Here is a 27,935-nt window from a genome sequence, read left to right as displayed (position 1 = left end):
CTCTCCAGCTAGAAATTCCCAACCACAGTTCAAAATCCTCAAACCCTGGGCGAGTCCCTACCATCTCCGCCTCTACCCAGGGCACTGCAAATGATTGCAAATAACAGACAGCCCTGCCCTGGGAAGCACACATGCGTGGCTTCACGCGCAGACCTGCTCCGAAACTGGTGCTGCTGTGTTTATCCTAGTGTTATTGCCCACTGAAGTTGTTTTCATGGAAGGGCTGAGGTTTGGCAGGCTCTCCACTGGCAGCACTGCTGTGATGCAGCCCAAAGCCAGGATGGCATGACACACAGCCTTCGTTTGAGAAATAACCTCATAAATCTGCTTAATACGGCTGATGAATCATTCCCGCTCCCCGTGGGCTCGCTTCCCGCGAGCTAAGCCTCACTGCCCCTGCTCTGGGAAAAAAACCACAGACAAAAAAACCCCCAAGTAGCATCCCTTGAGCAACAGCAGCAGCACTGCCTGCCTGCATCCTTCCCCACACACTTGCCACCCTTCCCAACACACCCGGCCTCCCTGCAGAGGGCTGGGGAGCTGCTTGGCATTTCAGTGCCGGATCCCAGGCTCCACAGCAGCCGGATAGCCTCCAGCTCCCTTCTCCTGCCCCGCCCCCCCCCCGCCCCAGGACAAGCACTGGAAGCAACTATGACTGAAAAATACAGAGACAACTTTTGCAGTCACCCCTTGGGATGCTAGTTGCTGCTGGCTAAAACCAGGCGAGAGCGGGGTCAGCTTCCTGGGGAACTAAGGGCACCTGAGGCCACGGTGATGGCTGCAAACAGCACATGGCTGATACCAGCAGCAGCAGCAGGGACACTGGCCAAATAGGGAACAATGGGGCAGCCACTTGCAGCAACCACAACAGAAAACCCCATGTCAGGCAGATTGCAACCAGCACTTCGTCCCCCTGGGCTCCTGGTGGGAACGCTGCCTGTCAGCAGGAACTGGATGCTCAGTATGTGCTCTTGGGGCTGCCTGCGGTTTTTGGACACAGTCAAAATCTGGAGCAAGGTCTTCAGGAGCTAAAGTGAGGCATTTGGGCTGAGTGAGATGAGACAAGGCTACTTGGTTCTAACAGCTTTGTGTCCCCCATCTCCAGACACCATGGGCAGGGTGTGAGGACATCCCTTTATGAAATGGACCACAGGAGCAAAGGCCAATGCTAACAGTTGAGTAGAAAGCCAGACAAATGCCATGAGGCTGATGGACAGGGACACCATCCTGCCTTCATGTCCCAATCCTCGCCCTGCATCCCCCAGGGGTGGCCAGCCCCTGTCCCAGCACCCCAGAGCACCCTGGCTGAGTGTCACTCCAGTCCTGGAGGCACAGAGCAAGGTGCAGCCCTCACCTGTACCACAGGGACTGTCCCTTCTCCTGGGGTGACATACACTGCTGGTGGTGTCGCCAGCGTGGCCGGGAGCCACTTATCTCGAGCCATTGGCCACATGCCCAAAGCCAGAGCTCCTGACATCCCTGTGGGTCACTGGGGCAGTCGTCAGAGCTCCAGCTGAGCCACAGGCGGAATGGCCTGCCCCCACGCACAGGTACCCACAGACATTGGCATGTGCTGGCACCACTGTCCCAGGCTGGATATCAGGCTATATCCTGACACGTGGGCTGGGCTGCTGCATCCCTCCTGCTGCTGCTGTCCCAGCCGCACTCCCATGCCCGTGGTGGGGAAGCTGAGGAAAGAAGAGGTGAGAGGCTGCTCTCTCCTGGCTGCTCCTCCAGGGATGGGGGAGGACATTTCTCAGTCCTGATGCCTGGCCACTGCCACCCCGCTGCCACAGACACCACCACCTCCTAAATAATCCCTGGCCATGGGCAGAGCCACCAGGCACCACAGGGTTTGTGCTGGCAAACAGGGATCTCTGTCTGGGCTGCTCCATGCCCATGTCCCACTGACTTACAGCCGAGCAGCAGCCCTGGGACCGGCTGCCTCAGGAATGCTCTTCCAGATGGGTGCTAGCTGGGGACCCCTGCCAGCATCCCACCACTCGCCTCCCTCCCCACCCACCTGACTCACTTCCGAACAGGGACAGAGGGGTGACTGCAGCAGGGAGGCTGGGAATGGGGCCCTGCATCACCGTGAGGATGTGATGCATCACTCCGCCGTGCCTCAGGCTACTCGCAAGCCCTCTGGCCATGGCTGGGAGAGGACAACCAGCCGCGGTTTTGCTCCCATCAGGAAGGTGGGAAGCATAGCCAGGCAGAGCAAGGCAGGCTGCTACTAGCCCAGCCCAACGTCGAGCTGCCAGAGGGGCTCCTGGCTTCACTTTCGCAGCAAGGGTTGTGCCATCGGCCCGCAATAAAGTCAGCATGTTCCCTCTCCAGATGATTAACACTCTCCAAACTCATCCCACAAGGAAGCAATTAAGCAGGCTGTGTGCTAATTTGGGACAGGGAGAGGACGGTAAAGCCTCATGCTGTGATGTCACTGGGTACACAGGTGTAGGAACCGGTCCTGTCCCACACCGGGGACCGGATTCTGGGGGACCTGGCAGGATGCCTCAGCAGGAGCAGGGTTACCGTGGTGTTGTGGTTTAAGCCCAGCCAGCAGCTAAGCACCATGCAGCTGCTCACTCACTTCTCCCCCACCCAGTGGGATGGGGGAGAGAATTGGGGAAAGAAAAGGTAAAATTCATGGGTTGAGATAAGAAGAGTTTAATAGGACAGAAAGGAAAAAAAAGAAAAATTTACAATAATAATAGTAATAATAATAATAGGTTTGGAATATACAAAAGAAGTGATGCACAATGCAATTGCTCACCACTTGCTGACCGATGCCCACTTAGTTCTGGAGCAGCAATCCCTCCCAGCCAACTCCCCCCAGTTTTTATACTGGGCATGACATCACATGGTGTGGAATATCCCTTTGGCCAGTTTGGGTCAGCTGTCCTGGCTGTGTCCCCTCCTAACTTCCTGTGCCCCTCCAGCCTTCTTGCTTGGCTGGGCATGAGAAGCTGAAAAATCCTTGACTTAGTCTAAACCCTACTTAGCAACAACTGAAAACATCAGTGTGTTATCAACATTCTTCTCATAATGAATCCAAAATATAACACTATGCCAGCTACTAGGAAGAAAATTAACTCTATCCCAGCTGAAATCAGGACACATGGGAAGGGGATGGCTGGGTCACACTACAGCATATCCATCCGGATGGACAAACATATTCATCTAGTTCAATGTTATGGTCTTCAAAAGCAGCCAGGAGCAGAGGGGGACGTTCCTGTTCAGTCTGATGGTCTCTGCCCCATTCCAAGCGAGAGGCTGGCTGCTCCCCAGAGGCTGGCCTCATCCACACAGCAGCACTGCTGCACGCTCTGCGCTTGCTCGGAGCCCACATTGACACAGGCAAGTCCAGGGTTGGTCCTTTCCATCCCCTCCCAGGGGTGGGCATGCAGCCCGCAGCCAGTGATCTCTTTGTGGGGGAAGAAGGGCAGAGCAAGGGGCTGGATGCCACACACCACGCTGGTGTGTCGGTGTGTGCATCCATGTCCCACGGGTGCTGCAGGGTGGCTGGTGGAGCTGTGGCACCTCCCCATCTCCATCACACCCCCTGACCTGACAGAGTCCTGCCTGAGTCAGAGCAGGTCTGCCCCACGTAACAGGCATGTGAAGGGCCATGGTTTCAATATGTGATTTCCCTTGCTGTCAGTGAGACAAAGGCTCCTACACACAAGTGACTTCTCAAAAGTGCAGCTCCAGCACTGTTGTGCTTTTCTTTAAATTCACCCTTAACTACCTGATTTCTGCTGACTCTGACCACAGGGATGGCCCATGGGTTGGACAGATGAGGACACAGAGGAGGAGACAGAGGGAAGGGAAGTTTTGGTGACCACAGTTATCCTGGAGCCCTGAAACAGCCCGGCATCCGAGCAGCCACCACGATTAGCACAGCCATGGCAGAGTTAGACATTGCCCTTGTGTAGCGCAGACCCATGGCAGATCCCAAACGATCGGTGAGGTTTTGATCCTCCTTATTGCAGGGGGAAGCAGGCTCCAACTCCTTTTTGACATCAGATGGGTGTGGAGACTTGTTATGCTGCTGAAATAGCAATGAGCACTGCAAACCTGACAGAGCTGGGTGGGGTGTCTTTCTTGAAGGCTCTGGCTGCAGGAGTCCCGTGATTACGTGACAATCTCAGTTTTCCTTTTAAAGACAATGACACAGAAATAGTGAGTTTCCTGCATTCCCAATTATGGTGGGGAAAACTTGGAAACTTTTCTAAATATATGCTAAAAATGGTCACAAAGGAAATGTCACTAGAGAGACGGTGAAAATACATGACTTGAAAGGACAAAAACCAAAAATCCCATGACATCTTGGGGACTTGAACTCCTGGGATCACACACCACCCCACTCCCCCATGCCCACAGGGCACGTCTCACCTCTCTTAACGTGACCACCTCACAGCATGTCTCGCAGCTGATGCCAGTCAAGCCAGCATCCCAGTGTTGTGCCATGCCCCCAGGGGAAAGGACTTGCAGAGATGCAAGGAAAACCCAGGATGAGCCACTGAGCACTTTGCTGACACAGCAAAAGCTAGAACACTGCGCTTGGCTGAGTTCAAGGTCGAGGGCTGTAAATTCCTTGTTATTTTTAGCTCCAGGATAGTAGCTGGCTGAAAACAAGAGGAAGAACAGCTGGGATCCAGAGAGGGAGGGGAGGTGCAAGGAAGGTGGATGCTTTTGCCTGCTGAAATAAGGGTGAAACCATAAGAAACAGGTGGAAGGGGAGAGAGAAAATGCATGCTGGGGGGGTGGCAGGGTGTCCCCAGAGAGGGGCCCATGGGGATGAGCAGGATGCGTGTTTGTGCCCTCACCGGCTGCGGAACTGCAGCTGGACATGTCCTGGCGGCGGGGGTGACCTGTGAGGACACGCAAGGTGCTGCTGCAGCCCGGGGACATGGGAGGATCCTGGAGCACGGGGGCACAGGGCGAGCTGGACCGTGGGTGCGTGCCTGCACACATGTATGCAACAGAGAGGATTTCTCCCCTGAAGGCTGTGCTGAAAAACAACAGCATGCACCTGATGTTGGGAAAGGGCCTTTTCTCCTCTTTGCTGCAATCGTCCAAGGTGGGGCAGGCACGCCAGCTCCCTCTCCACAACGTACCCACCTTCCTTCTGCTCTGCCCAGGGCCCAGGATGAGCAGGGATGCCGTATTCGGGGCTCCGTGCTCCATCACCAGCTACAACAAAGTCATGGTGCCTGCCAGTAGTGTCCCTCTCGCCTGGCCAAAAGGGGATGGGAGATGCTGGGCTGTGCAGGGCCCACTGGGGCTCTCAGCTCTCAGCATGCATCTCCATCAGATGGGCATTTTGATGTGTCACATTGCCACAGCAACGGGAAGCATACAGCAAGGCGAAACGGCCTGACAAGGAAGAGACCACATGCCTGCAGCTTCTTGCATCCCCCATCCCACACAGGGCATCAGTTTAGCTGCTGAGAGAAAGCAGTGATGTTCCTGGGGTGTGCAATGATTAAATGGTGGGTTTTGAGGAGAAAACAAAGTCAAGGAATAACAGAAGAGAGAATAGCCTTGCAGCAATCACTGCTGGCTGTGCTGGGGCTGAGCTGTGTACAGAGCCTGCACAAACACCCACACCCACTCTCATGCTGGTATTCAGATCCTGTGGGATCCAGCTACGTACACAGGGCACGTATGCACACATGTGCGTATGCACACTCTCACATGGGTGTGTGGATCCCCTGGCATCCAGCTACAGGCAGCATGTGTGTGTGAACAGACGCCTGTGTGGGTTTGGGGTCCCCAGACCCAGCCTCACACCCTCTGTGAGTCCCTCTCTGCCACGAGCCCTGCAGGGCTTTGCTCCTGGGAAAAGCAACACGCCATGGAGCCAGTTATCGTGCTCCAGGGGAGTCCTCAGGTCATTGTCCCTGAACCCAGCAAGAACAAACCAGGTGATAAAAGAGCAGATTTCCTTGCTCACAGCCTTCAGCCTGCTGCTAGCAAAAATCTGTCTCTTGGCCTCCTCCCAAGCCTGCCCTTCTGTCTTTGCCTTATGCCCCTGCCCTTCCTTGCCATCATCTCTGATTGCATCTGGTCCTGCTTTCTTGCTTTTCCACACATCCCACTGAGATACCGGAGCTAATCCCAGTCCCTGAGATGCTGCTGGGGCAGTGGGTAGTTCTGTGTCCCCTGGTTTGGGACAAATCCTCCCTTGGGAAAGCCAAGGTCTGACTTCAAACATACCCAGGGCTGACGCTCTCTAGACTCCCCAGCAAAGCCCCATAGGTGGTCTCCAGGCAGCCAGGAATCTGAGACAACCACCACCCATGGCCCCTGCTCCATCTCAGCTCTGGGCTGATGGAGCTTTCCTCATCCCCACAGCCCTATCCTAGGGCATTGGATGGCTGACTCCTGCCGGTCCCTCCGTGCCCAGGAAGCCCAAGTGGCAGAGGCAAAGTTAACACTGCCCTGCTCCTGCCCTTCCCACCATGACACTGTCCTCAGGAGACACCTGAGCTGCCCAGAGCATCCTGAAGGCTGCAACCCTGAGCAACAAAGCCAGCGTGCACTGCCCCACCGCTGCGGGAATGCAGGCAGAGCCGACCAGCCAGAGAGCATCTTTCTCTGCCTGGCAGTGCCAGGCCTGGCAGCTCCGGTGGGAGGATGGATGCACGTGAGAAGATACTTCATGCTCCGGTCAAAACCAGTGCAAACAAAGCAGAGTGGTCTGAGGAGCAAGGGAAAGACCCTGCATGGGGAGAGAACCACTTTGTTGGCACACAAAGGCCCTCTTCACTGACCTAGAAAGATGAGCAGTGTGCGCAGCCAGCACTGAAACTAGGACGGGGGACAATAGCGGTGCGAGTTCTCCGCAGACAGAAAGGTCTTTGTGAGCCACTGAGCATCTCCAGCTCTGACCACCATGGGTCCCCAAGCAGAGCCTAGGCCATGGGGCTGGGCTCCCCTGGAGCCAGGTCACCCCAGACCTACCCCAGACAAGGTCTGCGTGGACAGCCCAGTGCGTGGGAAGTGCTGGGAGCACTGGCTCATCTCTGGTGAGGCTGGATGGCATCCAGGAGGCTGAGGTGTTGGGAGACAGCTCCTTTCCACAGCTCTGCCGGATCCCCAAATCCCTGCTCCATCCCAAAAGCCCTGCTCCGCCCTGTCTCCCCATCGGTATGACTCATGCCTCGTGGCCACACGAGCTGCACATAGGAAGGGCCTCGCCACCCCACAGCCAGCCTGGCGCCTCTGAGCACTGCGTGATAGCAGGGAGAAGCAGCACCCACTGAGTCACGCCGGCTGCTGGCATCACCTGCCTCCCCACCCCAGCAGGCAGACCCAGACCTGCTCGGCTCCCCGTGGTTCGGACCCCCGGGCTGGGAGCACTGCTGGGGTCTCACTTGCCACTGGGAGGTGGCATGTGGGGTTTCTCCACGCTGCCACCCACCAGCCATCACTTCTCCACAGTCGGTCGGTTGGTCACAATGGGAGGTGGTGGGCAAGCAGGGCATGAGGCGACCAACAAGCAGGAGGCGGGGGCTTGCTCACGCCATTGATCCAGACTCGTGGTGCAGGAGGGCCGGCACAGCAGCATTTCTCCAGGCAGATTTGCCACTGCGGTCCTGTTACCACGTGGCCCAGCCAAACTGGCTCCCGCCTGGTCTGGCAGCAGCAATGTCTGCTGAAGGGCCAAAGAGGGTGGGGAGACCTGGGGGACTTTGCAGCCCTGCCAGCTCTGGCACTCATGAGCCTTAGGAGCAGTGGCACCATGTAGACCTGTGCAGGCTCTGGGGTTGGAGCCCTGTGGCACCAGCCACATGTCACGCTTTCTGTAAAAATGAAAGGCTGAGTTCACACCCTTTCTTGTACCTCCTGGTGGTCACATACACCTCCGCGAGTTTAGGATGGATTGCAAGGATGCTACACATGCCAGAGAGCCCAGATGCATGCACACATGTGCAGAGACCCTTGCACATTCCAGAGAAGAGTCTTAGAGAAGAGCTAGTCCTGCTAAAGAGCAGCTTTTTCCCTGCTCCCAGGTCCCAGCAGGTCACAACACCCTGGATGTGAGAGATGCAGCAAACCTCCTGAGACAGCAGGTTGGTGCCTCCATCCCCAGAGTTTCAAACTGCCACCCACCACCTCCTCTTGGCAAGGACACATGGGTCAAGTTCATCTGGCTCCGATACTGTTCTTGATGGGAGGTCATCTGCCTCACCAGGGCACTATATCTGGTCTGTCACCATAGTCACTGTGTAGGAGGAGCTGTCAGAGGTCACTGGTTTCCAACCTCTTGCATCACTGGAGTCTCCATCAATGGTGTACAGTCTGCTCAACTCCTCTCACAGCTTCTTCACCTACTAACACTTCAACCAGAGAAGACGTCCCACTGGTGAGGCCATCACCTTCCATCAGCCCAGGGAGAGGCATCAGACATGGCTGCAGCTCTGCACCTGCATAGCCACGTCCTCTCTGCCACACTGACTGTGCTGAGACTCTGATGTGCTGGGGCAATGAATTCAGCTGGCACCAGAGATTATGCCCCACAACAAGTCAACACCATTGCTGCACAGTCCTGAGCAGAGTTTCTGAGATCCTTGGCACCCCTGGGGTGCTGACAGCTCCTGCATCTCTGTAGCATCTCAGCTGCAGTCCTGCGCCCAATTCAGCTACTGCTCCCCAAGCACCCCAAGCAGCTGGGGCAATAGATGCCGGTAGTCACTAAGCTACAAACAGTCAACAGGAGTTAAATGCTAGAGCTGGCATAAGAAAGCTTCCAGAGGCTCACCCTCACCAGCTATGGGAAGAAGGTCCCTGACCTTCCCTGAAGAAAACTGGAAACTGCTGTGACAATTGCAAGGTCTCTCTTAGTAGTCTCTGACCTGTGTCTCACAAGATCTTTGCAGGCCTGGCTGAATCTAATATCAAGCCCCATTCCCTTCCAGCCTACTGCTCTGGGGTAGCTCCTCTCCCATCCCCATCCCCTGCAGAGCAGTAGGAGGACTGAGGTTTCCTCGAAACTCAATCCATCTGCCAAGGGACAGGTGCATACGAGTGCCAAGTTTGTGGAGAGACGTGTCATATAGGGATGGTGGGGACCCATGCAGAACACCAGACAGCTCCAGACCCTCAACAGAGCTGCTCGCTGACATCAAAACCCATCCCAAGTGAGTCACCTGCACCCAGGCTCTGAGCAGTTCAATGTCTTCTGCAACGATCCCTCTTTCTGGAGATGGGATTTCTATGAAGACCACAGTGCTTCTGTAAATTCAAGTAAACACAAGCGGATGCTGCCAGATCGTGACCTGGGAAAGGGCAAGTTCTCCTCTCTGTGTGTGTGCTGGGATAGCAAGGAGCAAGCAGGCTCATGCAACAGCTTTGCCAGACACCACTGAACCTAATAACTGGCATATGCCATGCCAGCTCCCAGAGCCAGCCTTTCGCCAGGTCTAAGCACTCTATGGCAGAGGGCTGCCCTCAGGCTGCCAGCTGCAGGCAGCAGGTAGGCAGCCTTGACTCGCTCTTCCCCAGGCCAGGACAGTGCAGTGGGAGGAAGCAGCAGCCGGCATGTCAGCAAAGCTCCTGTTTGCAAAGAGTACAGTGCATGCCTGGGGCCATGTGCAACACTACAGCTATAGTTAGCTGAGCCAGCCCTGTCTGCACACGAAGCCAGAGCCCTGTCCCTCTGGGCAGGCTGACGCCTGGAGTTGCAACCCAAGGAAAGAGTTTGCGGGATTGGGCTGCCAGGTCCCCAATACAGTATTGACCGCCTCCAGGAGTACTGGCACTGCCTGCCAGTAAGTACAGAGCTAGCAGAGCATCCTCACCACCACTGTGAGTCTCAGCTGGCTCCTTCCAACAGGAGGGGGAGCATCAGGTCATCACCATGGCTGGGGAGGACCACCTTTGCCCACTGACATTGCCAGACTGGCCCAGGAAAGAGCTGGTGCTGCAGCTTCTGGAGAAAACTGCAGACTCCAGCCCCCAGCTTGGAGGGCACTGAACTGGGCTTGAACCAGCCCTGTTTGACCTGAGCTGCACAACACCAGCTCCATCCAGACTGGTTAGGTCCCCATGCAGGTCCCATAGCAGGTGGGAGTGGGTGGTGATTCACCCACCACCCTCCATATAACCCCCCAGGACACGACTGAGTTTGGCTGGGACATCTTGATGGCAGCCTCTAGCCAAAGGTGCTTGTTAGCGTTTAAGGCACTCCATCTTTGGGAGCACCCCTGGTGCATGTCCTAGGGCTATCCTCTTGCCCTGGGCATAAACTCCCCCAACTCTAGGGCAGATCCTGCCTACGCAGTCCTCCAGAGCCTTGGGTTCTCACTCAGTACTGCAGCTATCTTCAGCCCTGGCTCCTCAGAGGGCTGGGGGCGAGCTACTCCCAAAGATGTGACTGTTGGGGTCAGAGGAGTGGGAAGCACAGGAAAGGACCTGCCTTCACCCACAGGATTGCTAGAGAGATGAGCAGGCTGATGTCTCCTCCAGCACAGCCAGCACATGCACTCGGGTGGCTGCTGGCTGCAGGGGAAGCGTGTCTCCCTCCAAGGTCTCCACGCACAGCCGGGGGCTACTGCATCCCCTACTCCTTGATCTGCCATGTGTGACACAGCTCCGTTGCTGCCGCTCGATTCCCACCAGCCAGGTGACACTGCTCCTCTGAGAGGACTCACACTATGGCCCAGCATATGGCAGGAGACGGCCAAGACAAGACACAAAAAGCTTCAAGCCTTTTTGAAACAGGCTTGCTGTTTCTCCTTTGGGACATGGCTAGCTGCCAGGGCAATTGGCATGGCCAGGCCATCCTAGCTCCATGGTGTTTCCTCCCATCATCCTATCCAACTGCAGTGTACAGAGAAGAGGCACTGCAGAGCCAAGCGGGTAGAGGGGAGACCCAGAGCTTGCACTGGGGAGATGTGGCACTGCAGGAAACTGCACCCCAGTGCTGCCCTTTACCTGACCCCCATAGCTGGCCCTCACCCCAGTAATCCACTGCAGGGTCTGACCTGAGCAGGAAGGATATGGGCACTTGTGGCACCAGAGGCCTCCAAGCAAGGGAAAGGGGTAAGAGAAGCATCCGCAGTGTGGTGTCCACAGTTGGCCAGCCCAGGGCTCAGCCTGAGCCAGAGGCTGGCAGAGCACATAGCCCAGCCATGGCTTTCTAGCCCTGCTTGCGTCCCTGCTGCACCAACAGGAGCGTTCCCCGGTCATTCATTCCCTGAGAAAGGACCACAGGTCTCAGGCACCTGGAAAAGCCAAGCCTCAAAGCTATTCTATGCTCCGAGGACATTGCAGGTTGGACATGCTCTCCTGCCAACAGCCAGTGCCTCACCCCTTGTTTTCAACTTTATGTAAGCAGGGAACCCAACCCTGCTCCAGGACATGGTGAAATTAGATCCATACGGAAACAGTTAGAAAGGGGAGGGATAAGGAAGAAGCTTTGCTTTGTTGGCACAACTCTCTGCCCAAAGAAGAAAACAGAGCCCATGAGCCAGTCCAGATGTATTTGTGCTGGGAGAAAATAACCCGTGAGTGAAGGAAAGGCACGGAGCTGGGTTTCGTACCCAGGCGGGCTGGGTTTTGGGGGCAGCTCACCCCATGCCCAGCCCCTCTGTGATGGGCTTTGGTTGAGGATGAAATGGGCAGGTCCTGCAGCACCAGGACGGGGAGGCTCTTGGGGAGGAGATGGTGTCTCATCGGGGAAGCTCTTCTTACCAGCTTGCAGACAACTCGCCCTTAAGCCAAGGCTAAGGCAGTCGCATGACGACTGTAAAACACCTGCCGGGATTCCCTCTGCCAAAACCGCCTATGGGTCCCCACTCTGTCCCCAGCGCCAGTGCCATGCTCCAGAGCCAGTACTGCCCACACAAACAGGAGATCACCTCTGCCCTGGCAACCTGTCCTCTCTGCAGGACAGGGGAGAGGACAAATGCTTCATTGCAGCTCTGGATTACATAAAATACCCCACCATGCATGGTCCTGGCTCAGGATAAGCCTTACCACTCAGCCTGGTGCCTGGCAAAGCAATGATCCCTCCAGCCTCCTTGCATGGTCCAAGCTGGATGGAGATGCTGTAAAAAAATTTGCCCAGTGTCCACAGTGTTTGCTATTTCTCCTTTTTCCCTGTTGCCCCACAAGGAGATTTATGTAAGGCTGAGGTCAGCACGTCGTGCTGGGAGCAGGTGTGGAGGGGGATGGACACCGCAGGGCCACAGGGTCACAGGCATGCAGAGCCCAGCGTGACTGCCTGCACACCCAATGCGTTCCCAGCCGCTCGGCAAACACCCAGCAGGCTCTGCTGCTCTTTTGGGGATGTTTTATAACTGCAGGGCTTGTTGACAAGGAATGGTCACCACCAGAGCTGCTTCAGAAAGCACCCTGTGGGCATGGTGTGTTCCAAAATTAAAGCAATTTTATCCCCCAAACTGTGAGTCAGATTGCAAAGTTGAGTCTGGACAAATGTCTTCGGGTGTGATTTCAGGATTACACCACTGCAGTGGGAGAGTTTCACCCTCTATTTGTGCCCATGGAAGAGAAGTCCTTGATCAGCCTGTGTAGGTAGGTGTCCACCTGGACACGTGAACTAGTGCTGGTGCTGCAGAGTGTTGCCTCTGCCTGCAGCATGGTACCCCTCAGACCTGCAGAGCCACACTACCTCCCGTACCAGCTTCAGCATCCTCCCCTCTTGCTCACCCCTTACCCTCCAGCCACAGGTCCTGCATCAGACCTGGGCCAAAACCTGTCTCTGCTCCAGCTGTCACCAGGGCAGCCGAGTGGGGAAGTTGACCAAAGAAAACAAGCTGTGTCTAGGGTACCCATGCAGATGTAGCCATACTCCCCAGCTTCCCTGCCGGTCTCCCCAGCAGGACCAGACAGCAGTGGCAGCTCCCTCATCTCTTTTTGGGACAGGACGTCCATGAGACAAACAAGAGATTTGCAGGGCACAGGGTGCTGACTGTGCCTCTCACCTCAGTGAAACCTGGGAGCCTGATGCAAGTACACAGGGAACTTGCTCTGCTGGCAATTTCCACTGCATCTTTCGTCAGCCAAACGCCTGTTCTAGGTCTGTGTCTTTCATCAGCAAAGGTCTTTGGAGCAGGAGTCCCACGAGGTAAATACCTGGAATGTGCTGGGAACAGCTAATCCCGGGTTTGCCCTTCCCCACAGGAGAGGAGGAATGGGGCAGGTGAGATGAGGCTGCAGGCGCTGGCTCGCTTCCCGAACTGCTCAGCAGGAGCTTGCGCTGCCCTCCCAGGCACTCGGCCACCACGCCAGGGCAGGAGCTCTTCCTTGCTCTGAACCTGCTGCAAATCGTCTGCGCAGACCATGCCTGTGCCTGCAGCCATTCAGACTGGAGCCTGCGCATAGTGGTTTGTTCCCTTCTCTCTTGCAAGGGGAAGAGGTCTCTGCCAAACTGCTGGAGTCCTGTCATCAAACGTGTCCCTGCCATCACCATTTGATATCTCTGATAAAGCACTCAGGACCCCTGGTTTGCTGTCCCTGGCTGAAGGCTCTTCTCAGCCCAGTGCTCAGCAGGGTGGGAAGTGGCATGAGGACAGGGGCACTGAGACCTGCCAACCCTACTGAGCTCCTGGAAGACAGCAAGGAACTCCTGTGCCGCAGCACTGGGCTCAGGCTGAAAAACCTGCATGAGATGCAAATGGCTCAAACCAGCACTGGAGGCCAGGAATCCCTAGCCAGAGGACAGAGCATCTGACTCAAGGGTGGCCAGAACCAGCTCAAACAGGCTATGGCATGAAGCACATCCTCGTACCCCGTGCGGAGCTGTGCCCATGCCTGACCCAGCTTGCCTCCTTGTGACAAGCAACCGCTGACACTGGAGCCACAACCTGACACCTCCTCACCTGCAACCTCCAGCTCTGTGCTGACCAAATGTTGAGCTCTTCAAGAGCTAACGGCCTGCTCCAAAGTGCCCTAAAATACCCCAGAACATCTCCCTGCGGCTGGCAGCCCAGCCTTTGGGCTTCGTGGGGTGACCAGAGAGATCACTTGCCCCAAGCTGGGCAGCGCAGCTGGGCCACCAGGACCTGTTTTGTGACCAGTTCAGCCTTTTCAGGTGGCTGTTTCCATTCCCTACCCTGCTGCCCACCAAGTGTGGATTGGTTTTGGGTAGGAAATGATTAATTCCTTCTTTACTTCCAAATCCGAACATTGTTTTCTCTTGCGTGTCTTTTGTTTTTGTTGTTTTGGATGTGGAAAGTTCCCAGCGTTTGTCTGTCTTGGAGACCAGGCAGGGAAGTGAAAGCAAACACTGTGCTCATCTGAGAGCGAGGAGGCTGGAGGAGCTGGAAATTTTAAGCACAAACTAACCCCAAGCACTTACCACATCTTAGAGCCAGCCCTTGGCTAAGCATTTTGCAATGACCGGGTGTCTTCGTGCCATGTCTTAGTTCCTCATTCCCAGCTCACTGTTTCCCATTAGCTGCAGAAATCCCAGCCCAAACTAGAGCTATCTCAGCCTGGCCTGGCCCAATGTGACCCACACATGGGCGCAGAAAGCCGAGGTGTGCCCCCAGAGTGACGCAGCCACCATCCACCCTGGACCATGCACCTCTGTCTGCTCCAGGGGACAATCTCCAAATTCATTCTGGTCCCTCACTCTCTGCCCTGTCTTGCTACCATACTAGCACTTCTCCAACAGAAGGGCCAGCCAAAACACCTTCTCACCATTCCCAATCCCCCCAACAGTTCCCAGCCTTGCCCTGACCATTATCTGCTGCTTCTCCTCTCCTTCCACCCTTGGTGAACATGTGCTGGGGTGGTCGGGGAAACATCTGTCTGCACCCAGAAATGCCGGGCACTTTTCATGGACATTAGTGGCTTCAGAATGCATCCTGGAGTGCCTCTGGCCCAAATTTTATAAAGGTCAAGGTCCAGGAAAACTCTCAGGTGTCCATTTTGTCCATTGAAACACCGAGCATCCTGCATTCCCTTAGTGCAATGGAGAGAACAACTGCCCTACAACAAAAAACTCGTGGAGGAGGTGGGATGGGTGCAGATGGCAGCAGGTGGAACTGCCTGGCCGTGCAGTCTGAACCAGAGGTTCATTTGTGGCATCTGAGCAGGCCGGGGTGCAGGGTGCACCCCGTCTCCCTGGGATCTTCCTCTCATGCCCCTGATGCGTCCCCCTCAAGGCTCTTTTTAACCAACCAAGCATGATTTCCTGCTTTCATTCAAGCTGCCTGAGGGACCTTTTGATATTCCACCTGAGGTCTGGAAAAGAACACTCTTTTGCTTGCTGGGGAGAGGGACAGGATCTTTGGTGCTTCCCCCATTTCCCCAGCAGGTACCTGCCAGGAGCGTCAGGAACAAGGGACTTCCCTGTGAAGAGGAGCAGCATTTGCAAGACAGATCAAAATGATCAAAATGCAAACAGAAAGGACTGCAGACAGAGGTGCCTTCTCCCCATACCAGCCTTTCACAAATGGTGGTAATTTTGGATGGGAAACACAATGGTGCGGAGTGGTCCCGGCCCAGCCTGGTGCAAACCGATGGGCCCTCCTGCCCCATGGAGAATCATCCAGCAGCCTCCAGGCCCCTACATAGGGACTTTTCTTTCCACGCAACCTCTGTGCCCTCTTTGGGGTCTCCACAGCCCCTCACTCCCATTGCAGAGGCAGCAAGCCAGGGGCCATACCTTCCTCTCCAGCAGCGCAGCACAGCGTGCCTGGGCCGTGGGTGCCAGCCCTGGGGAGCTGTGAGCCTGCCGGCCCCACAGCCATGCCCGTGGCAGCCGGGAGCTCGGGCTTGCTGCTCACCAACCCCAGATAATTATAGCTCAGCTGTTTATATACCCTCAGCCTGCGGCCACAGGAAGGAAGACTGGAGGACTCACTCTACGTAACAGGGCTCCCCACCCCTTTCCCACTTCCCCCTCCCACCTGCACCCCCATGTGTGAATTTGGCACTTGTGACAAGACACCACAACACAGCCTTGTTTTTCAGAGCTGGTTACAGCCCACAGTTTCCCCTTTCTGCCACAGGCTGGTGGGACCCTGCTCTGGGCTCTCTGCTGCTGCCCAGCTCCAGGCATGGCTGCCCCCTCTCTGCACCATTTGCAGTCACCTCCTGCATCCCTCAAGCTGGCAGCTTCTTGGTCCCAGATCTTGTCTGAGGACATGGAGGCTTATCACTGTCCCCATGCATGTCTGAACCATGTGGGTCCTCCCCCAGCTGCGGGCTCCAACAGCCTGTGCCCATCTCCAGAGCCATGGGTTGCACTGAAGCACCTGGGGGTGGTAGGTCAGCACACTCATTCTTCATGCAGGTTGGCCACAGCATCTCTGTGTCAGTCCTTCCAGCCTGCCCTTGCATCCCAACACATGGCATCAGCACAGTGCCATTTGCTGTTGGCCAAGCAGGACAGAGCAGAGTGCAAGGAAACCCCTCCCAAGCCACGGAGGTTGTCCATCTCTGCAGGGACAAGTGACTGCCAGCCGTCATTGGAGAGGGATGCCCAGCAAGCTGCCCTGTGCCAGGTGGCATTTGGGGTGGTGTTGGAAGGGGGTGCATAGCTATGGTAGGGAGCGGGGGAGCAGAGCCCCTTGCCCACCCTGCAGAGAGCAGAAGCAAGCAGTGACCCAGCACAGCTTGCTGGGCTGCAGGAATGGGAACAGGACGGGCTGTGCCGGCCCTGTGCTGCCGGCCTGGGCCAGCCAGCTGTGGCTGAGCCAGTGCTTTCTGTGTTTGTTTGGGCTGTTAGATAACTTCGAAAGCAGAAGCTGGAAGGGCTGGCGGCTGAACAGTTTGTTCTTTCCGACTTCCACATGCTGCTGCCTCAAACCACAACGCCTCACAGGGCCCAGCGGCAAGATGCTTAAACCACAGCCCAGCTGTGCCCGCTCAGAGATGCCGTGCAGAGTCTCGCTGTGTCCCCTGGTCCTCATCCCACAACATGCCACTGAATTCCCTTCCAGCTTGTCTGCCCTCGCAGCCCTGCACGGAGCTCTGCTTTCTTCTTCCTCTACCCTCCTTGCTGCCAGAGAAGGGACCAGAGCAGTGGGACTGCTGCTTTGCAGGGGTCTCAGCCTGCACCCCAGGCCTGGCACCACGGTGAGGGGCTGCTGCCACCTCCTGGCCATGCTCCGGGCCCAGCGGCGGGCTCAGGGATGCTGCCCGGGCACCCCTACGGGCAGGGCAGCAGGGCTGCCCCTGGGCTACAGCCTGCACCCAGCATCGCCGGCTGCGCAGGGGAAGGAGCAAGGGTTAAACACGGCTGGGCAGCCCGGCAGCACGTCCTCCCCCTGCACAGCCCTTATCTGCCCTACATGTAGCTGCCGTGAACTGGGGCAGAGAACAACGGAGGACAGCAAGGCCGTGGCGAGCCGTGTGCTGGGAAGCATGCCGGCAAGGCTTTGCCCAAGGGCAGCAATGGGAACTGGGTTTGGGTTACCTTTGGACAGCCCGTGCCTTTCCCAGGGAGGGGCAGCCTCATTTTCCCAGGCAAGGAGGGACTGCTGGGGCTGCGGTGCTCAGGTGTCATGCGCTCGGGGTCCAGGAGGGTCCGCAGAGCACCTGAGCCTGAAGAGGGTGTCACTCCCCAGCACGGCATGGTGCTGTGCCTCAGTTTCCCAGCCACCAGGAGGTGAGGGCATGAGGCACGTAGAAGTTTCTGCCACGATGGGAAAATAAGCAATGCTGGGAGACCATCCAAGGCTGCTCTGCTCCCTTGCACCCAGCTGAAGTGATGGCAATGGTAGCACTGGGAGCAGAGCTGCCCAGCCATACAGGCTGGGCACCTGGGTCTGAACTGGGACTGGAACCCACAGCTCCAATATCCCCTCGGGTGGCACAAAGCCCATCCCACAAAGGGGAACATTCCTACTTGATTAAAGGGAAGGGGTTTTTTCCACAGCTAGGTACCAACATCCCTTACTGGGCTGCAACACATCTCCTTTCCGCTGTCAGAGCATCACAACCAGTGACATAGGGTCCCAGTTCCCAGCAGCAACTAGGAGCTTCCAAGCAACCTCAGTAGGGACAAAGGCAAGGTTGCGCCGAGGCTGAGTCGCTAGCACAGGCTTTGCCTCTGTCCAAAGGGTTGTGGTGAGGGCCTGATCCTGTGTCTGATGCCCAGGAGCCAGGCACATCACCCTGGAGTCTGTCAAGACCCCTCTCCCAGTACCGGGCCACGGGGGATGAAATACCCCCAGGCTGGGACTGAGCAGCAGGTGAGGAGCAGGGTGGGCTGCAGCCCCAGCCGGGAGCTGGCATGGGTGAAGCGGGGAAGGAAAGCAGTGACATGGCTGCTCTGGAAGGAGAGGAAGGCCAGCAAAGCTGAGCAGGAGAGAGGACAAGCAGGGATGGAGCAGAAGCTAAGTGGACGTGGAGATGAGGATGCTGTAGACTTGTTCAGGCTGGGGCTTGCCCAGCTGAGGACACAAGCAAGGCTGACCACCCACCCACAGCCCTCCCGAGCTTCACCTGCTTTGGTGACACTGTGTGCCATGGTGGCCGGAGAGCCGGGAGGCTGGGGGGTTGCCGCAGTGTGACCGGGCATCATGCCTTGACTCAGGCCACAGTCACCGTGCACAAGGCAGAGCAGGGAGGGGACAGTGGCCCAGGCAGGGGGCACACAGGGCAGGCAGCATGCTTTCCTGCCCTGTGGCACTCGGCCAGCCATGTGGGGAGCTTGTGGCCTGCCCAGAGGCAGCCCTGTGGGTCCTGGGAAAACAATTTGGTTTTGCAAGTCCTCTTCCTCCCTCTGGTGCCCACCAACCTGGGAAACTGTGGTCCTAAAAACCATCCCAGGGCTGGCACAACACCCACTCTCTGCATCCAATGTGGGAGCCACCATGTTCCAGCAACGCACCTTTCCTGCTGCCTACCAACCTCACCGCAGGCAGGGCCTGGGGAGAGCCCAGGGGGATGACAAAGGAAGCCCCATGGATAGCTCAGGCAATGGAGGGAATGGGGTGGGACACGTCCTGGCAGGGTTTTAAAGTTGAGGGCAGGCTCTGTGGCAGCCGGTGTGGTTTGCCTTCACCTAGGACAGGGTGTCCTGGGGAACTGCGCAACCTCAACAGCTCTGCACCAAGCATGTTGGGGAACAGGCAAGATCAGAGACGGCAAGAAAGCTACAGGCTCATGTGCTTTCATGTGGTCTCAGGGCAGACTTGTTTTCAACCTGCCTGAGACAAGGGCAGGTTTGGGCTTCAGCTCTAGAGACAAACTTGGGCTCCAGCTCTGCTTTGCATTCCCCTGTGCCAGCAGCACACCCTGCATCCGCTCTTGCATGCTCCTGGCCCAGCACGGCAGAAACCGCGTGATGCTATCTGCCCGCTCGTGACTTCCACCAGCTCCTCAGGAGACCTTGGCGGGGAGACAAGAGGAACGGGCCAGATGCTGAACTAGCATAAGGCAGGAAAAAAATCTAGCCTGCAGGATTTAAAAGCGGTGAGGTTAGTCTCCTGTGGAGTCCGTTTCTTCAGCCTCAAGTCCCCTTGCTCCCAGCTACAAGGCTCTTCAAAAGAGGAAGCCGAAATGCACAGTCCTTTGGGCTGTCCTGGCTGTGGGAAGGCAGAGCTGCCCAGACTGCTGCGTGCAGGCTCGGGAAGAGCTTCCCATAGGCAGGACATCCTCAGTGTGGACATCAGAAACAGCGGTCCCCCTGAGGGATGCAGTTGCCGTCATGTTGAGAGATGAGGAACAGAGCCCAGGGTATTTATTCACCACTTTGCACGCTGTGTTGCTCCCTGCGAGGAGCAAAGCAATGGCATGGACGGCGAGATAACGCACCATTGCTGCAGCTGGGCTTGCCGGGAGCCTCCTCTGCTGCTCCCAGCCTGCAGGTGTATTTGAGGTCAAGCAGAGGAGAGACTCCTGAGATCAGGAGCACTTGGCATTCCTGCTCTCCATGGCGGGGTGGGCCCAGCAAAGCTCTTGGCCACCTTAAGCAGGCTGCTCCTTACTCCAGGGAGCTGGCCTTTGCACGCTGCAGGAGGGTCAGGATGTGCTGGGCATTTGCTGGATCCACTTGACCGGACTCTGTAAATGACCCTTTATATAACTCTACTTTCTGATTGCCTCCAGCACCTCCAGCCACAGGCATCCAAAAAGCCTGCACACCTGCTGGCTATGAATGGGCTGCAAGGGGCTGGTTCCCCCACTTGCTGGGAAAAGCTTCCCATTCCTGCAACAAAACCTAGCAAGGCAGCACCAGATCCTCTAGGTTAGACTCAGGGTACCACAGAGGTGAACTGTCTGTTCCTGTTATTGCTACACAAGGATCCTGCAAGCTGTCCGGCAGCTGGGACAGGCCCTGGAAGGGGACATGCACAGCCTGGCTCCCCACACTCTGATGGCTTCTCCCAGGCTTCCCCAGCCACGTCCCTGCTCTCCATGCCAGCTGGAAACCCAGCAGCCCAAGCTCACATTCAGTGTTACCGGGTATACCTGGTGTATTGGGACTAAGTCCATCCCACTGCTCTCCGCAGGGGAACGGCTCCCCAGGGGCACGGGCAGCTGTCCTCGGAGCAATGGAGAGCATGCAGCTGACACTGGGACAGGTCCCCGTGCTCCCCCAGATGGGACCTCAGCGGGGCGCAGTGTTTGGACACAGTGCAGGAGCGCGGTTCTCACGAACGCAGTCTGCCCGCGTAGGCAGGCTGCCTGGAGAAGAGCTGGGAACTCAGTGGCCCGGGCTGGCTCCCTGCGAGCGGATGTTATTTTTAAGTCCCAGTTCCTCTCTCATTTCTGCCGGGCAGCGACTGGTTCTGCTGTTTGCTGAGCGATAAAGAGCCCTTTTATTTTTTTCTCCTCCGCTATTCCTAGGATATTTTTAGGCTTTTCTCGGTGGGTCTTTGCCGCAGACACTTTCAAAGGGCTGGAGCAGGTGGCTTGCTTTGCGTGCCCAGAGGAAGAGCAGAGATGTGGAGGGCGGGAGGTGCCGGGAAGGAGAAGAGCTTCCTGAACCGGATGGGGAAAGCACGTGCCTCGGAGCACCAGCTGCCCTTGCTGCACGCAAGAGCAAGCTCCTCTTCTCACACGCAGCCATGGCATGCAAGAGTCGGCCTTCCCCCGAGGGAGCCGTGATGCCCACATCTTCCCAGCTGTGCCAGCAACAGCTTTCGCCTCTCCAAAGCCCAACCAAGGGAGACCCTCCATGTGATGCCAGCAGGGCTGGAGGTCCTGCTGCAGCCTGGGGCAAGGTGGGTGTGCAGAGGCACAGGGAGGGACTTCTGCTTGAGGGAAGCTGATGGGACAGGACCTGGGGAGAGGTACAGGGCTTAGGATGCCCAGAGAGGGTCAAACATTGTGGCAGCACAGGAACCGCCAGATGGGTCCAGCAGAGCTGGGGTCAGCCAGTGTCATATTCAGGCTTGGGATAAGGACCAGCCTCATGGCACCCTAAGTGGGACAGAAGACTGTGAGGGACATGGTGCCCACCAGCGCTGTGGTGTACCAATACCATGGCCGGAGCCTCTCCACTGGTGGGGGTGATGCTGCCCTGTCCACAAAACAGAGGATGCAACGTGAAATAGCACATCCCGAACCCCTTCCATGTTCAGGAGAAGGAAGCGCTCTTTGGGCGGCAAAGAAAGAAACAGACGCTATCTTCATCAGGCAGTGAGAGTCCGGCCTGAGGCTGGGGTCCTCTGATTGCAACCCCCCAAAAAAGACCATTTCATCACAGTGGGGCTGGGTCAGGACTCTCTCCTCCTGAGGCAGGAGGAGGAAGTGGTACAGTGTGTGGCCCCACAGCCCTTTTTCCCCTAGAAAACTGCAAAACCCTGAGCTTTGTTGCAGCTCCGAGAAGCTCAGAAAGAGCCAGAACCTGCTGCAGGACAGACGCCCACATCGGCCCTCAGCCAGCTCGAACCTTCCAGGCTCTTACGCAGAGCTGAAGCCCCACCACCACTGTTCAGCAAGGGCGTTGCGAACCTCCCCACGTCACAAGACACAAACAGTCCCGACCAGCTGTGTCCAGGAGCTGGGTTGGGGTTTGGTTTTTTTTGTTTGGGTTTTTTTTTTGTTTTATCAGGATCTTGATGAGATCGGGTGTGATCTCAGCGAGTGGGTCATGTTTGTGCAGCGGTTTGTAAATGCAGGTTGTTATGTAAGTGCTCAGGGTTACTCCAGAGGCTTGGCTGGCCCTGCCTCCCCCCCGTGCGCATGTGCACGGGGCGCTGCCTGCCTCCTCGCCGGCTCTGTTAGCGGGGTAACGAGCACACGGATCCCTCTGTGCCCGTGGGAGCTTCGTTACTGTCCCAGCTCTTTATCGAGGTGCACAGGGTGTGCGTGCATGTGCGTGAGCCGCTGCAGTGGTGCCTGCGCAGGGGCAGTTACCCAAAAGTGTGAAGGGCTGCGCCCCTGGGGAGGGGTGTGCCGTGGGGCTGCCAGCCGCACGCTCGCGCAGCACTCACCGCATGCTCCACTGCGCGCGTCCAGCAGCAGTGTTTACCCTCCGCTTGCTCCCGACAAGGCGCTGCTCTCACCACTGCCAAGAACGCCTGCGCTTGCTCCAGTAACCCAGCTCCTGAAGGTCGCTGGCTGGAGGCCGGGCTTGTGTCCCAGCTGCCTGTTTTTATTATTGATTGTCCTTATCATTGCTCGGAGAGAACACCATGTCCCAAGCATCCGGGGGCAGGACGGGGCTCGCTGCCTCTTCTGATGCCTTTTGCCCAAGCTCTGTCTCTCCCCAGTGGAGAACGTGCAAGGACTGAGTGCCCCGCTGCCTGCCCTTGCCTCTGCCTGCAAGCACAAGCCACGACGCCAGGAGCCAGGGCCAAGAGGAGAAAGTAGCCTCTCCTCTGTTCCCAGCTATCTGCTGCCATGAGCAAACCACACGTTCCCCTTTTCTCTTGCCCCCATCTCCATCCAAAGACCGGGTTCCCCACACAGCATCAGGCCCCAGCACGTGCCCCTTCCCGGGGAGTGCATCCCATCACCCTGCTGCTGTCTTGGCAAGGGTCTGACCCCCCACTGTGCCCTCATCCAGCAGCCTTGAGCCTGCAGGGACTTGGGAAGGGATGGGGAAGCCTGATCTGCCACCAGTGTCAGAGTAAGCAGCGGTGCTGCTCTGTCATAGCAGTGCCCGGCTGGGCCAGCACAGCCATCGCATGTGGTGCGGGGGGAACAACCAGGTGCAAAACGATATAAACAACCCTGGGCTGTGAGCAGCGGTGACACTGGCTGGGTCCTGTAACTACAGCAGTCACTTGACCATGCAGTAAAACCCCAGTTAAACATTTTCATTCATCCTGTGGGTGACACGGAGCAAGCAATAGGTGTGTGCCCTGCCAAGGCAGTTCTAGGTGATGGCACCTGAGCACAAGGGAGCCCTGGAGGAAACCTGTGAATTGGGAATTGTTTCTACCTGGTGGGAAAATCTGGCTTTGGGGGAATTGCCAGTCTTTTTTTTGCACAGAAGCAAAGGAAATCTTCCTTCCTCCTCCACCACCTCCTGAGGACACAGCGAAGATACCGTCTCAGCTCTGCCAACACTGCCATGGGTAACGCAGAGGGGAGCAGCCCCAGGGTGGCTCTAGCTTGCAGGGACAGCAGATGGTCCGAGCCAAGACAGGGAGAAAGGGAGCACAAAAGGCTCCTCCTGCCCTGCCAGACACCCTTGATGGAAGCCAGGTCTGCCTCCATGCCTGCCTTGCCAGCAGGGACTTGCCATGCTGTCCCACCTCCACTGCACATGGGCCACAGGACACCCCGTAGGCACAACACAGGAGAGGAGGTAGTGTGCCCAAAGCTTGACTCGTTCCCCCATAATACCACCTCGGTAATAACAGCACTTACTCTACATTAAAACCATGATCTGCCTGTGTTCTTAGGTCAGCACAGCCACAACACGTGGTGCATACAGTTATATATAGATGACATATTAGTGGTGCCTTCCAAGCAAAGCACATCTGCTCCCTGCCCACCTTGTCCACCGCATGCAGGGACCTCAGCCCCGATGACAGGGGACACGGGGAGAATGGCCACCCCAGCCGATAGGGTGATGGTGTTTGCCCTAGGCACGGGTCCCTTTCATGCACTAGGGCTTTGCTGGAGGACTCCCCACAGGCACGGGTGTCACGCCAGCTCTGCAGCTCTGCCACTGCCAGCCCAAATGCCAGAGGGATGGGCACAGGGGCACCAGGGTGGCAGTAGGGGCATGTCCAGGAGGCGGCAAAAGAGAGGAAGAAAGGGAGGAAACAGAAAAAGAAACAGAAAGAGGAAGTGAAAGAGAAGGAGTGAAAGTGAGAGGGAGAGCAGAAGGAAGGAAGGAGAGAGGGAGGGAGGGAAGGAAGGAGGAAGGGAAGAAAAAAAGGGAGGAAGCAGAGTCCTCCCAGAGCCCTCACCCCCAGTGACCCGTCCATGACAGGAGACCTGTGATTCCCCCCATGTCTTCTCTCTCCAGGCACTTGCTGATGTTTGGGTCCTTTGCCGGTTGATGGAGGAACTCAGGCTATGCCTTTCCCAGGCAGGTGTTGGCTGCAGCAATGAGTCTCTGAGGAAACCTCCGGCCCTGACCAAGCAGATCTACAGCTCCTGCGAGGCTGTCGCTGCAACCCAGAAGCACAAGGTCATCCTGCAGCCTGCTGAATGGGAGCACGTCCCCCACCCCGGTACCTGAGAGAAAACAGAAATGCCTCCATGGGACAGTTTCATGCAGCAACAAATACCAATCACCCACACACATCAATCACCCAAGTGTTAACTCCCTGTGCCGCATCTGCAGCAAACCAAGCAGTGCCGACAGAGCCCAGCAGCAAACACAAGGGCTTCACAACAGGCTCTGAAATACTTTAAGGGAATGGCCAGGATCTCTGTCACTTTGGTCACTTTAAATCAAACTGGCCAAAGCACTGGAAAATATATTGCAGCAGTGTCCCAAAAGCAGCCTAGGAGACACAGGGAGGAGAGCCCTATGCTGCTCTAGGGCTTGCTGCTACTGGGAGCACAGGGCACCCCAGCTGTCCTGGATTCATGTGCATCCTCATGCTGGTGGCTTTCCACATGAGGGTGTGGGGAAGAAGGCCTTTGGAAAGGGTCGTGTTGTCTCAGAGATCAGCTGTTGATGATTTACAAATGTTGCCCCAAATAACTGGATTTTCCTGTTGCCCAGGCAGCTGTGGATGCCATGCTTGCTCGAGGCTATCCGCAGGGACACGCAGGCTTTCCAAATACCCTTCACACTCCTCCTTCATCAGCAAGGTCCTGGCCCCTTGGGGACACTTCGTGGAAAGCCATGTGTGATGCCAGGGTTTGAAATACCCATCCCCTGCAGGTGCTGGGACTGCGGGGTGCAGCACATGCCAGGCTGTGATGGGGGAGAGGAGTTGCCCAGGGACACGCATGGCACTGCGCATGGGCACACCAGCCAAATCTGCACCACCTGGCACAACCCTCCCCAGTACTGGACTGGACCCTGGAGAAAGCTCGGCCTTCATTTATTGAGAGCTTTATATGTGTCTGTTGAGAGCACAGTGGGTCTGCAGGGCAGATGAAGCGAGCTGCAGCTCCAGGACTTTAGCTGGTCAAATTAAACCGGCTTTTAGCATGCTAATTACCATACATCAGCCAGCATGTGATGGAGCATGCCCTTTTCATGCTACAAACCTGCTGGTCTTTGAGATGTTTCCAATATGCCGGAAGACACAGCAGGGCAGACCTGTCCCAAAAACCTGGAGGGCCCTGGCAAGGGTCATCCAGTGACCTCCAGGACACATGGAAACAGGACCAACATTGCTGCAAGGCAAGTCCTTGGGACAGGGACCAGACCAGCACAGGGCTCACCTAAACTTGCCCCACGTGCTTGGAAAGGGAAAGCTAATGGGTAGTTCATCGCCAGGACACAAGAACGGCCCCATGGTGAGACGGGGCTGGTTGGGTCGCTTTGGGGATGGCGGCACCCCAGCCCAGCCCTGTAGGGTGCCACCATGCCCCAGGCTACCCAACTACTCCTAGGACAGCCCTTGCATGGCAGGGTTTATAGGGCCAGACGGGGGCAGCTGGGCCATCAGCAAATAAGTTTTTGCCTTGCTGGGGACGGTCCCTCTGTGGGGTCAGACATGCTTACCAGAGAAGAGTGGAAAATTCCTCTCACCATGCGGACACTCCCTGAAGCCCAAGCACATCAGCTGTCGTCTCGCAGGACTTGGCATGCCCCAGAGTGTTTATCAACACCATTTCGCAAGGGCCATGGCACATGGCTTGGCAGGGGCATGCAAGCCGCTTGGGCAACCAGCTCTGCTGAAAGCCGGTGCTCTTGGAAAACAGTCCTGCAGCCTGCCCAGGGCAGCGAGTCATGGCTGGAAGTCCAGCGCAGGGTCTTCATCATCTAAGTGGCCATCAGCACCTGATGGCCGTCAGCATTTTCTTCTTTCTGGTCTCTTGAATTCAAGGTACTGAGCTCTGATCTTTGCTGATGGCCCTATCTCACCCCTGCAGACCCCTCCTCCACACTCCTCACAGGGCTGGCTAACACACAGGGCTGGTCTCTCTTGCTAGGTACCCATCATCCAGCTACCTGTCAAAAGATTGAGAGTTTAGCACCAATCTCACCAGTTTCTTCCAGCCTCCTTGCCTGCCCATCCCTAGCTGTGTTATTAGGCTGTTAGACTCTGCTCACTGGGATGCTCCATCTCCTGCGACTCCCTCAGCACACCCTTAGCATATACACAAACACAGGATAGTGCCAGTCTCCAAGGCACTGTTCAACTCAGGTCCACAGAGCAGATCCCAGCTCCAGGATCCATGCCTGAGTCACATCTGCATCCAGAGCCCCCTGTAAACATCCAAACACCTCTCCTTGGCTTTGGTTTCACCTGGTAGGGTTGTAAATTACCTGAATACACTGGTCCCCCCTTGCCCAAGGTGTGCTGCTCCTTCCCCCTAGGGGAAATGGCTTGGGAGGGAGTAACACCACTCCCTTCGAGGGGTTTGGAGGTATCAGCAGGAGCAACAGCATGAATATGATGATGGCACACCTGGCTGAGGGCTGCCGTGCAGAGGCATGGACCAGACTGTTGCATGCTGCTTGAGAGATGACACAGGCCAGCAGGGCCAGCCTGTCCCCAGTTAACTTCAGATGTGCAGAACTGGCACAAACAGTCCCCTTGGGCAGGGAAGGAAGTGGGCACATCCTGGACGATGCTGGCTGGGCAGGACAAGGGACACGGAGCTGCAAGCAGGCCGGCCCTGGAAACCAGAGTTAGCCCTGCCATTGCCCTGGCTGGTGCTGCAGATGGCCCACCCTAGCCCATGGTGTTCTACATGGTCATGATCATGGTGGTCACCAGGAGGGTGTTGAGAAGGCACAGTGTCAGGAATGGTGTTCTGCACTGCTGGAGACACCCTGGAGCCCAGGAAATTTCTTAGCTGTTCCTGATATCTCAAGATGCACCCCTAAACTCTGCTCAAGTGGGAAAGGGGTAGCGCGTTCATGGGATGGGTGTCAACCCCCCCTGGGCTAAAGAAGCAAACATGCCCCCCCTGCTGCAGCCCCTCAAATGGGCCAGCAGCTCCCTTTGGCACCACGGGGTTGCAGGGCAGCCATCTCCCCCGGCAGCCAAAGCCCCTCGTAGCAGAGCTGGGGGCACAGGGACTGAGGAGGGGGGTCCTGGAGTGGGGACTCCAGGAGAAGGCCAGCAGGCTCCTGAAGTTAACATCATACAGACCCTTCCTCAAACCTTCTGGCAGCTGGGGCTCATGCCCCAGTGCAGCCGGACCTGCAGCAGAGAGCAGGCTTCGTGCAAGCCAGCCAAGATGTTCGTCGGAGCAGAGGCATGCATAAACATTTTGTTTAATCAAGGACTCTGGGCGAACACAGTGTACTCTGGCTCCGTGCGGCGGGAACAGCTGCGGCCCTGCGGGGCAGGGGCTGGGGATGCCAAACAGCAGTGGCAGAGCGACCTCCCGTGGCACTGCACCAGCCCCGGGGTGCTCAGCACCATTGCTGCGATGGCAGCGGGCACAGGGAGCCC

General features: G+C 56.8%; 1 protein-coding gene and 1 long non-coding RNA gene across 2 annotated transcripts; one reads left to right on the top strand and one right to left on the bottom strand.

Moving 5' to 3' along the window:
- Positions 1 to 2,654: 2,654 nt before the first annotated feature.
- LOC126050216 (uncharacterized) lies at positions 2,655 to 23,249 on the bottom strand. The gene is made up of 2 exons (XR_007509459.1): positions 22,377 to 23,249; positions 2,655 to 4,159 (listed from the first exon to the last, which is right to left on the bottom strand). It is a non-coding gene; the product is annotated as an uncharacterized LOC126050216 (long non-coding RNA).
- Positions 15,900 to 27,935, top strand: LOC126050215 (uncharacterized). Its single transcript, XM_049827808.1, has 2 exons — positions 15,900 to 21,161; positions 24,368 to 27,935. The coding sequence occupies exon 1, from the start codon at positions 16,465 to 16,467 to the stop codon at positions 17,641 to 17,643; it is 1,179 nt and encodes a 392-aa protein (XP_049683765.1). The 5' UTR covers positions 15,900 to 16,464; the 3' UTR covers positions 17,644 to 21,161; positions 24,368 to 27,935.

Source organism: Accipiter gentilis, chromosome 24 (genome assembly GCF_929443795.1).
Source record: "Accipiter gentilis chromosome 24, bAccGen1.1, whole genome shotgun sequence".
Classification (NCBI taxonomy): Eukaryota; Metazoa; Chordata; class Aves; order Accipitriformes; family Accipitridae; genus Astur; species Astur gentilis.
This window is presented reverse-complemented; position numbering and strand designations above follow the sequence as displayed.